This window comes from Taeniopygia guttata, chromosome 4 (genome assembly GCF_048771995.1).
Source record: "Taeniopygia guttata chromosome 4, bTaeGut7.mat, whole genome shotgun sequence".
Classification (NCBI taxonomy): domain Eukaryota; kingdom Metazoa; phylum Chordata; class Aves; order Passeriformes; family Estrildidae; genus Taeniopygia; species Taeniopygia guttata.
In genome coordinates this window covers 27,581,910-27,600,513 of record NC_133028.1, presented here as the reverse complement: position 1 = coordinate 27,600,513, position 18,604 = coordinate 27,581,910, and the positions used below count along the sequence as shown (strand labels likewise).

General features: G+C 39.2%; 1 protein-coding gene across 1 annotated transcript; it reads left to right on the top strand.

The window, feature by feature from the left end:
* Nucleotides 1-23: 23 nt before the first annotated feature.
* LONRF1 (LON peptidase N-terminal domain and ring finger 1) lies at nucleotides 24-18,225 on the top strand. Its single transcript, XM_002192183.7, has 12 exons — nucleotides 24-684; nucleotides 6,692-6,810; nucleotides 8,528-8,650; nucleotides 9,254-9,400; nucleotides 9,919-10,156; nucleotides 10,239-10,329; nucleotides 11,125-11,239; nucleotides 11,773-11,894; nucleotides 13,484-13,642; nucleotides 13,750-13,912; nucleotides 14,263-14,412; nucleotides 16,985-18,225. Exons 1-12 carry the CDS (start codon nucleotides 87-89, stop codon nucleotides 17,141-17,143), a joined length of 2,184 nt encoding a protein of 727 aa, XP_002192219.3. The 5' UTR covers nucleotides 24-86; the 3' UTR covers nucleotides 17,144-18,225.
* Nucleotides 18,226-18,604: the final 379 nt, after the last annotated feature.

Genomic DNA, 18,604 nt, shown 5'->3' with positions numbered 1-18,604 from the left:
CCGCCCCCCGCCCGCGCCGAGCCCGGAGCCCGTCCCGGCGTCTGGAGCGGGAGCGCCACACCCCCTTCGCCGCAGCCGCGCAGCCGATGGCAGCGTCCTCTCCCGCCGCCACCGTGGGCTCGGAGCTGCCGCCGGAGCCGGGCGGCAGCGGGGGCCCCGGCGAGGGGGCGGACGAAGAGCGGGAGCTGCTGCTGGCGCGGCTGGTGCCCGCGAGCCGCCTGAAGGAAGCGGTGGGCGCGTCCCTGGCGTCGCTGTGCCTCGGCCCCCTCGGCGGAGCCCAGCGCCTCGGGACCCTCGTGGACTGCCTGGTGCTGAACTACCGCCTGCGGCAGGGGCCGTGCCGGGGCCGGGAGCGCGGGGCCGAGGGGCCGCTGCGCTGCTGCGGCTGCCGGAGGTTCCTGGGCGAGCCGGTGACCGTCCCGTGCGGGCACACCTATTGCCGCCGCTGCCTCCGCAGGGAGCTGCGGGCCCGCTGCCGCCGCTGCCGGGACTGGCTGCTGCCGGCGGGGGGCACCAGCACGGCCGCGGCCCCGCTGCGCACCAGCGTCGTTCTCAACCGGCTGGCGGAGAAGTGGTTCCCGGGCGAGTGCGAGAGGGCGAGGGCAGGGACTCGGCTGGAGGAGCTGCTGACCCAGGGCCGCTTCCGAGAGGCGCTGGGCGCCGCCAACCAGGCTCTGCGAGCAGGTAAGGCTGTGGGGAGCGCTCCCTTCCTCCGCCCCTGCCGCCCGCCAGAGCCGCGCGGTCTCCGCCGGTGCCGCCCGTGTCCCGGCGGGACCGGCACGAGTTAGCGGCCCGGGGCGGCAGGCTCGTGGGGCTGGGGGTGTGGTGGAGTAGGTGGATGTGCCCTTATCCCCGAGTGCGGCGGGACCGTCAGCGATCGACGCGGGCCGATGAAGAACTTTTCTCGAGTTTGAAAGGATCCGAGGAACCTCTCCATTGGGAGAGCGGAGTGGAGGGGACGCGCGGCTGCCCGGCCCTTGGTGGGCGCCCAGCCTGCTAGTGGGGTACACCTGCTTTTGCTTACTCCAGAGGGGTGGGCGAGCGTCCCGCATGGGCTGCGTTGTGTCTCCCCCCCACGCTTCTGTGGGACTTGTTTACAGAGGAGTCTGTGGGCTCTGCTTCGGTTTGTGTTGGGTAATCGCTGTGCGCGGGCAAAGAGAAATTCCGTTGGTGTATTTAACCTTGTTTCCTGAGAGAGAGAGAGACCTATTTTCAGTCTTAAGTGTCACCAAGACAATTCCCAGCAGGCCGGGCCGAGTTGCATAAGCAGACAGGCACGGAGGGGGACAGGTTGTGTAATGGCAGTGACATCATAGGTGGGTGTGGTTGGAGTTTTATATAGTGTTGAAGAGGGTCCAAAGAGGGGAGGTAGAGGCACGCTTTTAGGCTATCCTATATCCGTCGCGATCTGGCTGGTACCATGGACTCCTAAGATACGGTCAATTTTTCAAAGTTTACTCTTTATAGAGAGAGTCAAATTTGTGATTGATACACCTAGATGGATCCAGCGAGGGATTCCTTCGTTATTTTAATTTGACTATGGATTTTAACACCTGGTGACATGGGAGGTTCTGTTATGAATTATACCAGGATTTTTTTTTTTCTGTTCAGTAATTTAGAAATTAATCTTTTTACAGATTAAGTGTATTACGTTTATACAGTTGTCTGCAGTGGAGGAAAAAAACCAAAAGCTTGCATAAGTCTAATCCTTCCAATCTGTTCTGGGGAGATACATTAGGTCTAGCTCCAGAATAAACTGTTCTCAATGTAGGTGGGATTAAGTCGAATATCTATTTTATATGCTTTTTGGCAAGCTAATTTTAAGGGGTTTAGTTTTGGTTATTGATTTTACTTTATTTTCCAGGGTGTTTCCAAAGTGTAGGAATACAAGATGATTTTAAATCTTGAAACTATAAGATGCAGACTTCTTCCTGAAGTACAGCTTTGACTCATACAGGTCAAAAAGAAATCTCCTTAGTTTTCAGGGTAAAATTGATGAATCCGGTACTGATCACATATGTTTACAGAGCTCCTGTTTCATGTTTCAAAACTGCTTTGAAAGAATAAAAGACTGAAATAATTACACAGTTTTTGTTAATCTTTCTTTTATGGATTTAGGAATATTATTTAGATATTCCTAAATATGGGGAAAGAATTTTGATTCTTTTTAATGTGAATCTGCATCTTCTTTTTGGCTTCAAAGTGGGTTTGAAATTTGAGTATACTTACCAGCTGTGATGCTTATTCAAAATTTTATTATTCAAGTTCAGTACATGTGCTATAATTAAGTATAAGAAGCTCAGTTTAAGGTCCATTGTGCCGTTCTTTCATGTGTCTCTAATCCTTACAATTATTAACATTACACATATTCTGGAAAAGATACTAAAGAACTTTGGTGTGTAGATGTATGTTATGTGAATTTAGAACTGTGGATTCACAATCACAAATTGAAGATGATTCCAGATCAATAGATAAATTAATAGCTGCTGGTATACTTTCCATGTTCCTTCAAACCCTCAATTTTGAAGACACTTAGAGATGGAAAAGATGTAGCATAAGAAATGTGTTCATGTTTAAAATAATTTGTGTTCCATTTCAGCGTTTCCTTACTGCTGCTTAATCTGTTTCTTTTTAATGCACATAGATAAAAAGTTGTGATAAACTTAAATCTGCGCTAAATAAGGCATTGATAATAAACCTTTACTCAAATGGCATTTTTTCATAACTTTCTTCTCTTTCTGAAACATTGGAAAGAGTCTTATTTGCCCTTGTGCAAAAGTGACTTTAAAAACCAAAAGGAATGTTAACATTCATGTAGCTAGTATATTCCTTGCTGAAATGAAATAGCTTAGTTAAAGGAGATCTCTTAAATTAAAATACAAGTGCAGTTGCCTTTAATCAAGTGTCCTGAAACACACCACTAGTGGGTTGAATTTGATCTGAATCTCACTCATTCCTTCTGGAGTGGACATCAGGAGATATGTTGAGCAATCAGTCTCCTGTTTAAGCAGAAAAAATACTGCCGTCAGAGCAGTTTGCTTGAGGTTTTGTACAGCTGGATCATGAAAACCTACAAACTGACAATTCCACAGCCTCTCTGGGCGACCTGCTCAAAGGTTAATTATCCTCATAGCGAAAAATCTTTTCCTTATTTCAAGTCTTAACTGACATTGTTTTGTTTTATAACCAATGTCTCTTTTGTTTTTTTTACTGCGTACTTCAGTAGAGTCTTCTAGGTAACCCACTTTTGGATTCTGAAAAGCTGTTGTGCTCTCCCAACACTTTCAGGAATTACTTTCTGCTAAATAAGCCCAGTTCTTTTGGCTCTTAAGGGTTGTATGTTCCAGCTCTGATTTTTAGGGTGGCCCTGTAGTACTGTGTTAATAAATACCGTGTTCTAAAATATTTCTATGTAATGTTTTTGATGTGCATGTTATTTTGAAAAATTTGGCATATTAAGAACCGTATAAAAAGCATGAAGAATCAGATCAGAGGTGGTCCATTTATTGGTATGTTTATACTTACAGTAAGAGCAGATGCTTTGGAAGTAATATAAAACTCAAGACTATTGAATGTGTTCTTGTGTGTACACCTTTGTATAATTTCCTATTAATGTAATAGTAACAATTGATACATACAGCTCTACGCCACAAATACATAGTGCATTTTTTTGTTAAAATCATTTGTCTTTGGGATGCTAGAAGTGAGTGATTTCTGTATTTACAATATATTTGGTCACTGAAATTGAAAGTTTTAGAACTACCTATGTTTCTGCTTTGAGCCAAAGATTCAAAATTAGCTTGCAACCTCTCTTTAGCTGAAAAACATTAAAATACATGCTGAAACATTGCAAAATTGTTTTTCATTGTAACAAAGCCTAGAAATTAAATTGTGGTTTAAAAAGTCTATAAATTTAGATAAAAACAGAGAATTGTTTAGGTTGGAAAATACCTCTCAGATCATTAATCCAGCCATTAGTCCATCTGAGTGCTGAGTCTATCACTCCTGTCCCTAAGTGCCATATCTACATATTTTTAAATTCCACCAGGGATGGTGTCTCTAACTCTGCTGTGGGCAGTCTATTCCCATGCCTGACAACCCTTTCAGTGAAAAAGTAGTCCCTGATACCCCTACTAAACCTCCCTTGACACCATTTCCTCTCATTATGGTGCTTGTTACCTGGAAGAAGAGAGAGCCAACCGCCCCACAACTGTCTACAACCTCCTTTCAAGTAGTTGTAAAGAGTGATAAGGTACCACCTGAGACTTCTCCTGGCTAAACTCAGGAGAACTCAGCTTGTGCTCCAGACCCTTCACCAGCTTCATTGCCCTTCCCTGGACCTGCTCCAGCCCCTCAGTGTCACTCCTGTAGTGAAGGGCCCAGAACTGGACACAGCACTCAAGGCGTGTCCTCACCAGTGCTGAGTACAGGGGGACAATCACTGTCCTGGTCCTGCTGGCCACACTAATCCTTCTACAGGCCAGGATGTCTTTGGCTTTCCTGGCTACCTGGGCACACACTGGCTCATGTTCAGCTGCTATTGAACAGCATTCCCTGGTCCTTTGCCACTGAGCAGCTTTTCAGCCACTTTTACCTCAGCCTGTAGCACTGCAGGGGGTTGTGACTAAAGTGCAGGACCCAGCATTTGGCTTTGCTAAACCTCAAACGAATAGCCTTGGCTCATTGATTGGGTCTATCCAGATCCCCCTGCAGAGGATTCCTGCCCTCCAGCAGGTCAACAGTCCCACCCAACTTCTGTCATTTATGAACTTTTGGTGCATTCTATCCCCTTGGCTGGATCGTGGATGAAGATATTAAAAGGATTGGCCCCAGTACTAAGCTTAGAGAAACACTACTAGTAATCATCTGCCTTTGGTCTTCTGAATATTCAGGCCCAGTTTGTCACATCTATTGATCATTCAATGACTTTATCTTCAGCAGCAGAGTTGGGATCTCAGCTAAACTGTTTTGTATTAGTTCAGTTGGAATCATGCTTTTCTTTTGGAAAAAAAAAAGTGGGTAAAATGCCCACCCGCTGTACACTTGAACTCACATATTTATCTTTGAACTAGCCCTCATTTTCCCCCTAGGAAAAAAGGCTCAGAGTTCCTCAGGTCATGTTCTGCACTTGAAAGGCAGAAACAGATGAGCTTCCTCTGATTCTGTGCAAATAGGCAGCTTATCAGAGAACAAAGACCTGCACTTACTGCTGCCTCTGGACAAAGGAGTTCAATTTGCTACTGACTCTGTTGGACATCAAAGAGTCAAATACAACACTAAAAACTATCTGAAGAGTTTAATCTAAGCTCTCACCTTGCTACGCTATAGCAGACACCAAACACAGCTGCAGGAAATCAGGCTTCAGAGTTGTTCTGCTTGCAGAATTTGTAGTTTACTCAGACAAAGAGAGTTTCCCGAAATTCAGTTAAAACAACCATTTTATTATGTGGAATGAGAAAATGAAACAAACCGGCTTTGGCAATATTTGTGTTTGAGGGGGAACCATCAACTCAAAAGAAAGACAAATCAGGGAGACACTTTACTTTCAGCTAATTTAATTCTTCTCTGATTTTCTTGACCCTTTCTTTTACATTAAGATCTTTTTACATATAGCATTGGGAATCTAAATACAAAGCAGTGTGTTACAATCTGTGGGAATATTGGCCAGTATGTCTTCTAACTGTAGAACAGGCTAATGTTGGAAATTTATGAGAAGTTATACTAGACATCTAGAATAAGCTAAGATTTTTTAAATTGAAATTATAGCCTCTAAGCCTTTTTTGAAACAAACTTAACTATTTGATTTTAGTATTGTTTACAGTAGACCAACCTTTGACTAGTTTATCTTATTCAATCAAAACCAGGTCTATTTTAAAAAACAATTAAGATCAAAACAGTGTTCTGGCTTTTTTTTTTTTCCAAGCAGCAACTGCAATTAGTTGTGTTGCAAAACTGTTGTTTTAGTGGCAAGGAGATGGGTTTCCTTCCCATTTAGAGGTTGCTGTACTGAAAGTGCAAAATACTGTATGGCAGACATGGGAATTTGGTCTCACTGAACACATCCTGCTTTTTTCCCACGCCAGAAGTTCCACTACTACAGCTCCTTAAAACAGGCCTGCCAAACTGGTGCTAAAGGCTTTCTGGAATTTTCTATCTGTTTTTATCACATAGTGATAAGGCCTGGTTCTGGTACCTCCCAGATGGATGCCACAGTGGCATCTCCAGCCATAGTCAGAAGGGGTCAGGCACTATAAAAACAAATTGCAGTCTGCAGAAAAACTTGTGTATTTGAAATCAAACTTTGTAATACTTAGGCTTTTAATACAAGTGTGGTGTATTCCCAGGTTTCTGTGGTTTTGATTGGTTATACTGTAAAGATAAAGTTTATTTAGTCCTCAATTATTGTTGTCCCAGCAGTACTAAGCAGTGCTTTTTGAGCCTCTCTGTTCAGTATTTGAAAATAAATTTTCTTGTTGCTGCAAGATGCATCAGGTTCCAAAATTAGTTTACAAGACATAAACTGGGAATTACTGCCACTTTTGTTAGCCAAACATAGGGAGTGAAGGAGAAGGTACTCCAATAATTTTGGAAGAATTGTACAAAAAATTGTAATTATGACATATCATTATGAAAGCAAATTTAATTAAAAAATTCTTACTTTTAAAAGATTTTACCTAATTTCTGTCTGCAGATTCCAGTGACTTGATGCTAAGAATTTACAGAGCTGAGTCATATGTTGGCCTCCAAGAATATAAAACAGCCATAGAAGATCTAAATTTTGTTATTTCCAAAATGCCAAATTGGCCAGAGGTAAGTTGGTATGAATAATTCATTTTTCAATATTGTGTTTGTAAAATTAATAAATTCCAAATTATATTTGCATTGATTTAAAAACTTAGGCCAGCTACTTTAAATGTTGTCTCTTAAGACACGCAAAAGGCTAAAAGTAATCTTTAAAATAGTTAACTTGCATGAGACAGGCTTCTGATGAGTATGGCAGGTTAGGGCTGGTTGACAAATACACTGAGAGTTGGAATAGTTCATGGTGACGTAACTCGTAACAGCTGGGGTTTGGGGCTTGTTTTGTTTAGTTGTTAATTTTTGTTAACAGAGGGACAGTGCTGTTTTAGCTTGAAACGTTTATCTTCAAAAAGCCTAAATAAACTCAGTGGGAACTGAGCTTTACAATTAATACAGATAGCTGGGGAGTCTGTGGTCTTCAGAATGCATGTTGTTGCACTGTCTAAACTCTGAACTCAGCAGGAGCAGTAAGATCTTGCCACACAAGGGAGATCTTGTTTCTCCTGTGTTCAGCAATTCCGTGGCTACTGCAAATTCATAAAGCCTCCTGCTTTTCCGTTCTCAGTGTTGATAGTACTGTCTACTTTTTTCTGTATGTTTGGAAAGAAGCGTCGTTTCACTTAACTGAGCTTGGTTTGATGGATGGATTCCTGTAACAATCCTTACCTCTGTAGGAAAATAAACTGTCTGTAAGAGGAGGACTAGCAAACTTCCCTTCTTCAGAATTCATCTTAAAGGAAGCTGCCCAAATCCATCAAAGATGATGTGTGTCCTTATCTGACAGTCTAGTTGAACAGATGTTACTGTTCATACTATCAGTCATTCTGTAGAAACTGCATTCTGGGGTTTGGTAGAGTCTTTATTGGTTGTTTTGTTTTGTGTTATTGGGCTTTTTTTGTTTATTTGTTTGTTTTTTAAGTTTAGTTTTTGGCCCATTATCCATATTCCTATATACAAATAGATATTGTTGTTTTAACTTTTTTTTTGATACCTGTTGGTTTTATCTAACTTTAACTATTTCTGTTACTGTCAGTGCAACTTTTAAAAGTTGAGATAAATTCTTATTTCAATGTCATCTACTTTTGAGAAGGTTCAGCGAAATCCGGTAGTCTTTCCTCCCTCTTTTTTTTTCTTTCAAAGAAAACAATACACAGACTTTTTTTTCCCCTAGCTGGTGTCCAGTGTTCAAGCATAAAATGTAGTTTGAAGAAGCAATTAATTCTGAGAGCACATTGTTTTGTTTTAAGAAAATAGGTTGAGATGTATGTAAGGGGTGAGCAGTTGTGTGGATTGTTTTATTTGTATTCACCCTTCTGAAGGTTGGAACCATAAGGCTTTTAATGAAAGAGAGGAGAAAGAAAGTATTCTGTAAGCTGTTGTGTGAGGTTATGTAATAATTTGTATTTCCTGTCCCTCTTCTTCCTTTCCAAATGCTCACAGAAGAGGCAAATTAAGGGCTATTACTTCAGCACTAGTGAGGTTTTTAACCCTTTATATAAGACAAAACAAGTTAATTGGAAGAAGACTCACACCAACCTATCCCACAACTCTTTTCAAACACTGTAAGGGATGTGGATCACGCACACTGTGCACAGTTCAAATTTGTTAAAGCTGCATTCTTTCTGTCATGGCAGGTTCTGATTCTAACACTGTTGCAATGCCTGTAAGATCAATACTGCAGTTCCCCCTGTTCTCTACAAGTGTCTTTGTGGTATCTGTTTCTCAGGTCTACTTTCAGAAAGGAAAAGTTCTGCAAGACTCTGGCTTTGTAGGAGATGCCTTACAACTGTTTCTACAGTGCTTAGCCCTTGATGAGGACTTTCTTCCAGCCAAGCTAGAAGTAGAAAAGGTAATTTTATTTATGATACTAGATTCCCATCTCTGACTTGACTCCTTTATGAAACTCCCATTATGATAGACTTTGAGCATCTAAAATCTTCTTTACATACAGAAAACACATGTTTAGGTGGCAGATTCCTTTTAAGATATTTCATAAATCATACTGTGTTAAAGAGTTAGTCCCAATGTACATGTTTTACATACATCTTGAAAAATATATGTGCATTCAAAGTTACTAAGTGAATAGGTAAAAAACTGGAAAGCAGGCAACAAGTGAAATTTTCCAAGTTGAAACCCTCTGTGCCCAGAGCACGAAAGTTTTTTCTATGATAATAAAAATTTACATTGAAAAGCTGCATAATACTGAATTGATAACATCTAACTCTGTTTGACTTGTAGTAGAAAAGATTTCTAGATAAATTTCTTTAGCAATGTAGGTGTGTAGGTTTCTGTTTGTTTTCAACTCTGCCTTCACAGTTACTGCTTGAATAAAGATATGTTCATGGGAATAACTTCATGTAGATTACCTTCTTAGTTTTTGATATGTAAATTTTTAACAAAGGTATGTCTGGATTCTTTTTCTTTGTTATTAACATTGAGCTGTTTTCTCTAGATATTGTGTGATGTTTTGTCACCAGAGAAGTTAGGTGAGAGTCTGAAGGAATCTGCTTGGAATTCACCCCATATTAGAAATAAACCTTTTATACTTGGTTCTGAGGTGACTGCATCTTACTGCAACTTACAGCTTTGTCCTCCACAGGTAATAAAAACTCTACAGTAATGTCTGTCTTTGACTGATGTGTATACATCAGATGTACTGATAGCCTGATTTATCATACTTTTCAGTGTAAATACTGATTTTATGCAATTGGCTAAATTGGAGGAAAAGAAGCGTGGTTTGGAATTTATTTTCATTTGTAGTGTTAAAACTCCTAATTCTAAACTCATTATTAGTCATTACTAGAATGAGCAATAAATACAGTATTAGAAGGTACTGAAGTTTGACATTAGGGACTTCAAGACAAAGAGAAATACGATTTTTTTTTTGAAGCAGATGAAATACAATTTTTGTTTTGTTTGAAGCAGGTGAAGATTTTTTAATTGTTAATGCTAAACAAATTTGAGTACCATGTTGACTTAGAAATTTTTCTAATTAACTAATAGGTACCCACTAACTGTGAGTATCAGTTTGGCTTATATATCTTTGCACAGTCATGTCTCACATACTTAGATTTGTGTTACTCTTAGAATACAGTTTGGTTCATCTTACTGTTACAGAGTTTAGGAGGATCAGATGTACTGGAGCCTGTGAGTGGAGGTTTAAATCGTGCACAGTCTGCCCATGCTCTTAACTCAACAAAAGACCTTGCCAAGGAAGATGGCTTAAAGAGAGTGTCTTCTGAACCCCTCCTCTCTGGCCAAGGAAAAGGTGCTTTGTTAAAAAGAAAGCTTTCCTTTTCAGAACAGGATACAGTTGTATTTGAAGATGGAAGAAACAAACACAAAAAGCAAGGAGGTAAACAGTCACTTACTGTGAAATTTGAAGTATTTACTGCCTTGTGGCTTTGTTTGAAGAAGTATCTTCTGCTTTTCCTTAGAAAGTACAAAAAGGGACATAACACTGGCTTTTGGAGCAATCCCAGGGGATTTGATTGATGTATCAGATTTTGAGTGCTCTCTATGTATGAGGTAAGATTTTGTCCTTGATTCAATATTAGCTACAGATGCTTGGTTGCGTATCTGTTACAGGTACAAACTGAGGTACTTGTAAGTTGTTGTGAGTTCTGATATCAGTCAATAATTTGCAGCTTTTTGCTATCCCTGCACTTAAATGTGTATTTAAATATCACTTGCTACAATGCTATATACTGTAGAACTGTTTTAATCAAGTTACCCTTTTAATTAAACTTGGCAGTGTTAACTGGTCACCATCAAAGGACAGGATCTTTTGTGATTAAATGTTAGGGGTTCTTCAGTCAATAAGACTTATTTTGGGAAGGTTAATGCTTGGAAGCATAGCCTTGCATTGTGAACCTTGTAGGTTGTATTTGAAAATCTTACTGAATAATCTTGATTTTCAGAATAAATACCATAAAACATATGGTGTGTACTAAACTATTCATAGTTATGTTATTAATATGTAATACTGCTGTTAAAACAACGGTATCTCAAAGAATCAGATAATTCTGTGTATTCTGAATCTCTATGTAGGATAGCAAAATCCTTGTATATTGTGGTAAATGTTTATTAACCTAGAATTTTGCAATGTGTCCAGCTTCATCAGAAAACAAAACAGCGAGTGTTGCAGTAAATGGAAACAAACTGCAGTGTAGAGGAAAAAGTAGAATAAGGAGACTTGGGACTAATTGTTTCTTTACTTTGTTATAGCACAACTAGTCCTAAAAGTTAAAGAAATTAATGACTGACATTTTTAGAAAAACACGCACTGGCCGTGACATCTAATGTCTAATAATTTTGTTTCAGGCTATTCTTTGAGCCAGTAACAACCCCTTGTGGACATACTTTTTGCAAAGGTTGTTTGGAACGGTGTTTAGATCATGCTCCACAGTGTCCACTCTGTAAGGAGAGCTTGAAAGAGGTATTGTTTCTCAATAAAGTTCACAAGTACAAGTACTGTATCATTTTAAAAGCTGTTTCTCTTGAACCCAACAACTTGGATTTGCTTGGGCTATAGATTACTGCTAGAATGGTAAAGGGTCTCAGGGTCTTAGAGGTTTTATGTTTCTGTGATCGTTTACTTCAGTGGTGTAATCAATCCTGCATATTTCTAAACTTCAGTATCTGTTCAGTTAAACCTCTCTGTGATTTCTATACACTATTCGTATTGGTATTGCTGTATATCCTGGGAAGTCAGTTCTGTCTCTGGTAAGCATAGAGATAAAAACTGAGTTAGACATTCAAATTGTCAGGCACTAAGAACTTACACAGAGAATCTAATTTTCAAATATTAGAGTATCATTAGGTTTTAGTTAATGAAACATAAAAACTGTAGAGCTTTAAGCTTTCATGAGTTTTGTCACATTTTATAGATCATATTTTTATAAAAAATATCCCTTTTCTCAAGCCTGATTTTGTTAAGATACATTAAAAGAATTTTTTAATTGTTTACAGTACCTTGCAAGCAGAAAATACAGTATCACAGAACTGCTGGAGGAGTTAATAATGAAATATTTGTCTGATGAATTATTTGAGAGAAAAAGAATTCATGCTGAAGAAACTGCAGAACACTCCAAGTAAGCTTCCTGTCCTGAAAAAATTGAGAAATTAATATGGATATCCATTTTAGAAATATTTTATTATTTTTATAGTCATTAACTGTAGTATATTATGGGTGCAAGAAGAAGTATGAAGCTTGTCTAGGTCCCTCTGGATATCATCTCATCCTTCAGTTGTGCCATCCACACCACTCAGCTTGGAATCATCAGCAAATTTGCTGAGGATGCAGTGGATCCCTTTGTCTGTGTCATTGATGAAGACATTAAACCGTGCTGGTCCCAGTATAGACCCCTGGCTCTGGTCACTGGGACTCTGAGCCATTGATCTCTACCCTCTGGGTGCAACCATCCAACCCTTTATTATCCATTTAACAGCCCACCCATCAAATTCATCTCTCTTCATTTTGGAGAGGACATTGAGGGGAACTCTTTACAGAATTCCAGATAAAATTATATCTGTAGCCCTTCCCTTGTAACTCCATCATTGAGACGGTCACTAGGTTGGTCAGGCCAGGTTGGATGAGACTCTGAGTAACCTATCTAGTGGAAGGTGTCCCTGCCCATGGCAGAGGGGTTGGAACTAGATTATCTTAAAGGTCCCTTCCAACCTAGGGCTGTTCTATGATTCTATGAAGCATGTTTCCCCTTCCATTCCTCTTTCTGAGTGCACTGTCAGGGAGCTTTGGTTTTAGTTTTGCTGCTGTTAATGAAATTGTCTTCATTTGACTTCAGAGTCTCAGAGACTTGAATTTCTTGCAAAGTAATTAATGATAGACAATCTTACACAGATAAATGTAAAAAAAATCGTTGGGATTTTTTGTAAACATGTTTATCTCATAGAGAGTTCTTCAAATACATACAGCATCATGTATTGTAGATATGAATGCTGGAAAACCATTTAACATTATAGCTCCTGCAACCTATTTATAGTTTATTTAGGTTTTATAGTCTGAAAGGCATTAAAATTAAAAACCCAGTAATGTTTTAATGATAACTTTATTGTATCTCCTATCAACTATACATACTTGATAAAATATGATTAAAAAATACTTTGTTTTTCAGTTATGTCTGCTGAGGCATATTGCAAGGTGCAAATTATACACTGGGTTACATCTTGTGATCTGGAGTCCCTCCTTGAAAATAGTCTAAACGGTGACCTAGCTACTATGGAGTTACTAGTACATCTTTTTACTTACAGGAAAACTGTGTCTCTGAGGGCTTAATTGTTTTTATAGCGCAAACTAAAGCAAAAATGAAAAAGTAGCTGACACCCCCATCCCAAAACAGAAGCCTTCATTTGCTGACTAGGTAGATAACTCACTAGATAGATTAGGGCAGATAACTCACTAGGTCACTAGGTAGATTACTCACTACGTAGATAACAGTGAGTCTTACTGTTCAGTATGTATGCAAATCAGCACATAGGTTTGCAGCCACTGTTACTAGTATATGGGTTTATCATTCATTAAACTTTCTACATGTTTTGACTTTGAAAAGAGTGCTTTATGACCTCAAACAGAGCAGACATAATGAAAAAATATATTGTCTCGGCATAGCTCAATGTTCAGATTTTGAAGGTGTATATTTCTTTTTATGTTCTCTTGAAGCTTGACCAAGAATGTTCCAATGTTTGTTTGCACTATGGCATATCCTACTGTGCCTTGTCCTCTACATGTATTTGAGCCAAGATACCGACTCATGATTCGCAGGAGTATGGAAACTGGAACAAAACAGTTTGGGATGTGCATAAGTGATTCTCAAAATGGGTAGGTTTACATCGTAATTCTAAGCTTCCATCTCTTTTGTCATTTTAATTTCAAAAAGCATCTGTTCAGAAGTGTGTAATTGTATTACTGACAAGGTCTCTTTTTAGTTTTGCAGATTATGGTTGCATGCTGCAAATTAGGAACGTTCATTTTCTACCTGATGGACGTTCTGTTGTTGATACAATTGGTGGAAAGAGATTTAGAGTTTTACGGAGAGGGATGAAAGATGGTTATTGCACTGCAGACATTGAATATTTGGAAGATGTTAAGGTATGCAGAGTGATGTCTAAATACTTACTAGTATTAATATATCAAGATTTTTGCCTGATTTGTTCTGGAAAGTTCTCTTTCAAATTTTTAGGTCCCTAGAAGCTAGATGAATTTTTTTTATTACCATAAAACAAATAAGAAAACCATAGTTTTTTTGTTTTTTCAACAATAGTTTGAATCTGTAACTTTAAAAATATCAAAATACTTCTTTACCATTCCATCAATAGCAGTCAAGGCTACGGAGAACACAAGAAATGTATCTAAATATAGTTGAGTGTTTTTTGATTTTAGCTTAAACCTCTTAATTGTTTCTTTATCACAATCATATTTTCACAACCTTCATCCTACAGGTTGCTGATGAAGAACTAAAGAAATTGAGAGAGCTGCACAATTTCGTTTACAATCAGGCCTGCAGTTGGTTCCAAAACTTAAGAAACAAATTTCGCACTCAAATTCTTCAGCACTTTGGACCAATGCCTGACAGGGAGGAAAATATACAGGTGAGACATCATTTAATATTCATTATTAGATCCTTATTTCTAAAAATAAAAGCCCTATGACCAACTGCTAAGTATAAAAAAAAAAACACCCACTATTTTTTCCAGCTTCAAAGACAATCAGGCTTGCATCTTGTTTTTCTTAAAATGAGCAACAAAAAGCAATTCTGTCACTGGTCAGCAGTTTCTCCAGGAAAGGATGATATGCTGATGTGGAAATAAAACCAGTAAACTGAAAACACTCTAAAGTTCCAGTAACAGTTAAATGATTAGTTTTGTAAAGTTGTTAGAATTCAAAATGAAAAAGCTCTCTGTTTTCTCCCTGTGAAAGTAAAGAAACTGAATCTGCCACATGCAGGCAGTTAGCTTTGTCAAAGAAGTAATGACAAATAACATGTTCCTCCTTTCTGAGCTAGTGCCATAAACTGCTGCAGCTGCTAGCATTTGACAAATGTTTCGTAAGAAACTAGCTGCAGCAATCCATTTTGATAGTTATTATGAACAATTAATGAAGGTGAGATCCTGAGGGAGTGGAGACTGTAGAAAAGTAACATTTAAAAATACATAAGATTTGGTTTTCAAAGCAGAGTTTTACGTGGATTGGGATCTTAGGGGAGCTTGTCCCTCACCCATGTGCTACATACCTCTGTGAAACTGTATTTACTTGTCCTGGTTGTGGGAGACAGAGAGACAACACAACATGGGAGTTCATGCGCCAGAGGGAGCTTTAATGGTGTGCACAGCTCTTATACAGGTTATTCAGAACTCTCCACATTCGAACCTGAGTGACTCAGGTTTGGTTCCTGCCCACCTCACTGCCAATAGCTACCTGCTTACGTTCTCATCAGGGACTGGCTGGCACCCGCTCTCTGTAGCCAAATCCCTCCTCCTCTCAGTGCCCTCTCCAGGCTTATCAAGTTAAAGTCAGGAGTCTGTGAGGCTCACAGTCCAGCTGTTTGCTGTCATAGCTGTTTCCAAAATATAAAAACCGTGTTTATTATCCCTCTGTGGGGGCCTTTGCAGAAAGGACAGCGAACACAGTACAAGGAGAATGAAATTCTTCACTAAACTTGACAAGCCTGATCTTTCTAGCTATTGGTGTGTCTTATCAAAAATGTTATGATCATGTCTAGGAGTTATCAAAGGCATAATTTTACTGGCTGGAATGCTGCAGGCTAATTATATATAACTTACAACTTGAACGTGACAAACAGCCAACTTAAAAACTATCAGAGGTAACATTTAAAACTATCAGAGGCAGCATTTGCTTTTGGTAGTAATGTCCTTAAAGTGTCCGGCTCTTGAGGTCTAGGTGAAATCACAGGTGAATTGTCATTCCAAAGGTTTTAGATTTTTATCTGGCTGGTGCAGGGGGTTGTTCTGGTCACTGTTCTGCAGCATCTGCGGTGGGGGGACCATCAGGGAGGCGTTGTTGGTTGCAGTGCAGAGCAGAGCGCAGAGCAGGTCCCGCACACCGAGCAGGTACCCATCCAATACCGGCGTGTGTACCCATGCTTTCGAGCGACAAGGTCTTAAGGGCCTTCTCATTTGTTAGTGATGAGGTCCTGTACCTAAACCTTAGGTTTAGGTAACTGGATGTCATTACAGGACTGTAATGATAAGACATTTTTTAAGATGACAGGGGTTTGGGAGTTTTGCAATATTGTTACATTGTTTAAAGTATACAGGACTTTGGCCCCCCTATTCTGTGGGTTCTCACCACATTAACTTTCTGAGGGAACTGTAGATGCTGTAGAGGCCAGTGCATGAAGTCAGAAGGGATTTTTAGAACAATTTAATAAAAATAGATTTAAAACAGCATACTGGTGCAAAACCAGTATAATTACCAGGGTAGCAATACTGTGGGTGTGTACTTGAGATTTATAATAGGACACAAATGTGTCAGCTGTGTGGTAACAGCTGCAAGTGAGGAAATGTTATCCTGGAGTGTACCACTACCGGTAACAATTTTGCATAGCACTTGAGGTACTTAATATTCTCTGCAGTAGTAGGACCTCTACTGAGGAGTATTAAATCCAGTTCAAGGCCTGACATCTAATGGTTGCTGTTGGTAATTAAAATAGAGGAAAAAGTTACAGTTTTTACTGCTTAGAAGAAACTTCCTAAGTAGTCCCGCTCTGTCTAGAAGGTAATGAGAAGGGAGTGGAATTGGGAGGTGACAGGGAAGTCCATCAAATAAAAGTAATTACAACAAAAACTTTAGGCTTCAAGAATACTCAAGCCTTAAGAACAGCATGTCAAGTATTAGATTTAATTTTTATCAGGGAGATTTGTCATTGGGTGGCTGTCTTGTACTTAGCCATCTTTTCCCAAGGAATCTATGAGCTTCCTACATTGTCTTAAAAATTACTGCTTTAGAAGCTTAGTTTAAGTGTACTTCATTTGACTTCTCAGTTATAGAGAAGAAATCCTCTTCTAATCTCATAGATCTGGAATTAGTTAGTATCAATCTTTAAAGAAGTCTTGGTCATTGATGACTTTGTCTTTTGATGTCTCCATGGTAGTCAACCGTATGACATTGGTTATTGGTAACCAGCTTATGTTTTATTTCTAGGCAATGCCCAATGGTCCTGCTTGGTGTTGGTGGCTTCTAGCTGTTCTCCCAGTAGATCCCAGGTACCAGCTGTCAGTTCTCTCCATGATGTCTTTAAAAGACCGACTGATAAAAATCCAACATATACTCACCTATTTTTCTAGAGACCAGTCCAAGTGACTAACCGCCTGGGTCTTCCTGAAAAGTTACTCTCTTCTGGTTGTAGTAGCAGCTGGAATTTTTGCTGCCTTTGCACATCTAGCACTGGTTTGAGAAGTGTAATGGAACCGTTTTTTCTCTCCACCCTCCTGGCTTCCTGAACCACATGGTTCATTGGATGCACATGTTCTTCAGCTATGAGAGAAGACCACTGACTATTGCACAGAGTCAATCCAGCTAGATACGTTTTTCACGTTATCTACATTAAAATTTGCACTATGTAGAAAAAAACCTTTTTGAGACTTGATCATTTTAGGAATTGACTTTTCTAAGCTGTGGAAGTGCAGGACTTAAGGCTGACAGTCCAAGTTTACAACATTGAGGAGGTAATAAAGGTTTTGCAAATGTTTGCCTCAAACAACTGTTTTTTTGCTGTTTGCACAAATATTTGAAATACAGTATTGAATGTCACAGTTGGATATTACTACTCTTGTTTAACTAACTTGACCATGAATATGGCACAGATTTTTTTAAGTTATCTTGTAAATGTATGCATCACAAAACAGGTGACATGAACTGTATGCTGAGCTGAGAGCCAACTTTAAGGAACAAATGCAGAAAAAAAAGGTACTTCTGTCTAAAAATACTTAAAACTGTGAATATGGTTTACATACCTAGGCCTGTACATTTTAAAGAGGAAACTAAAATCTAAATGCTAGTACCAGTTACATTTCTACTGGGCTTTTCAGGCTATTCTTCCAGAGCACACACTTAGTTTGTAGAGCTTAGAAGAAGAAATGTTAAGTGTGCGTGTGTCTGTTGGGGATTGTGCTTCCAGGATTCAAAAGCTTAAAGTTTTATTTGAACTTTTTAAGTTGGTGCAAATGTGAGTTCTATGCCTTATTCATATAAATAGTAGAGCACACTGCAGTGGCAAGGTTAGCATCATGCTGCCAATAGGTACTTTTTGTAATTAAAGGTTTGCATATTTGTGAATATGTCTGATACTGGCTTTCTTGTATGTAAATCATTTGTAAAATATTTCTTAAATCTTGCTTTTGCTAATATATTTAATTTTCAATAAAAGCTAAAAATTTGTAATATTTTTAACTTTATCAGAAACTTAAAATCACTTTCGTTTTCCATATTCTGGGATCTTAAGTAAATCCAGAAGCTGCTGTTTAACCTACATTAAGGTTGTGAGCACTTCATGACATAACTGTTATGTTCATAATCTGTTTCTGATTATAGTACCTGTCTCAGACTGATCATTTGTCAGACAAGTTTTTCCTTGTGTCCTGCTTTTATTTCTACTTTATTTAAATCAGGTATGAAGTCTGCATTTTGCAAAACTTAAAAGTGGTGGGAAACTGTCCTTGCAGAGCAGTGAGGTATTTCACTGACTTGCTAGTCAGATACTCTGGCCTTGTTCTCTTCTGGAGTTCAAGGCTGGAGACATTACAGGCAGCCTGAAATCTGCTG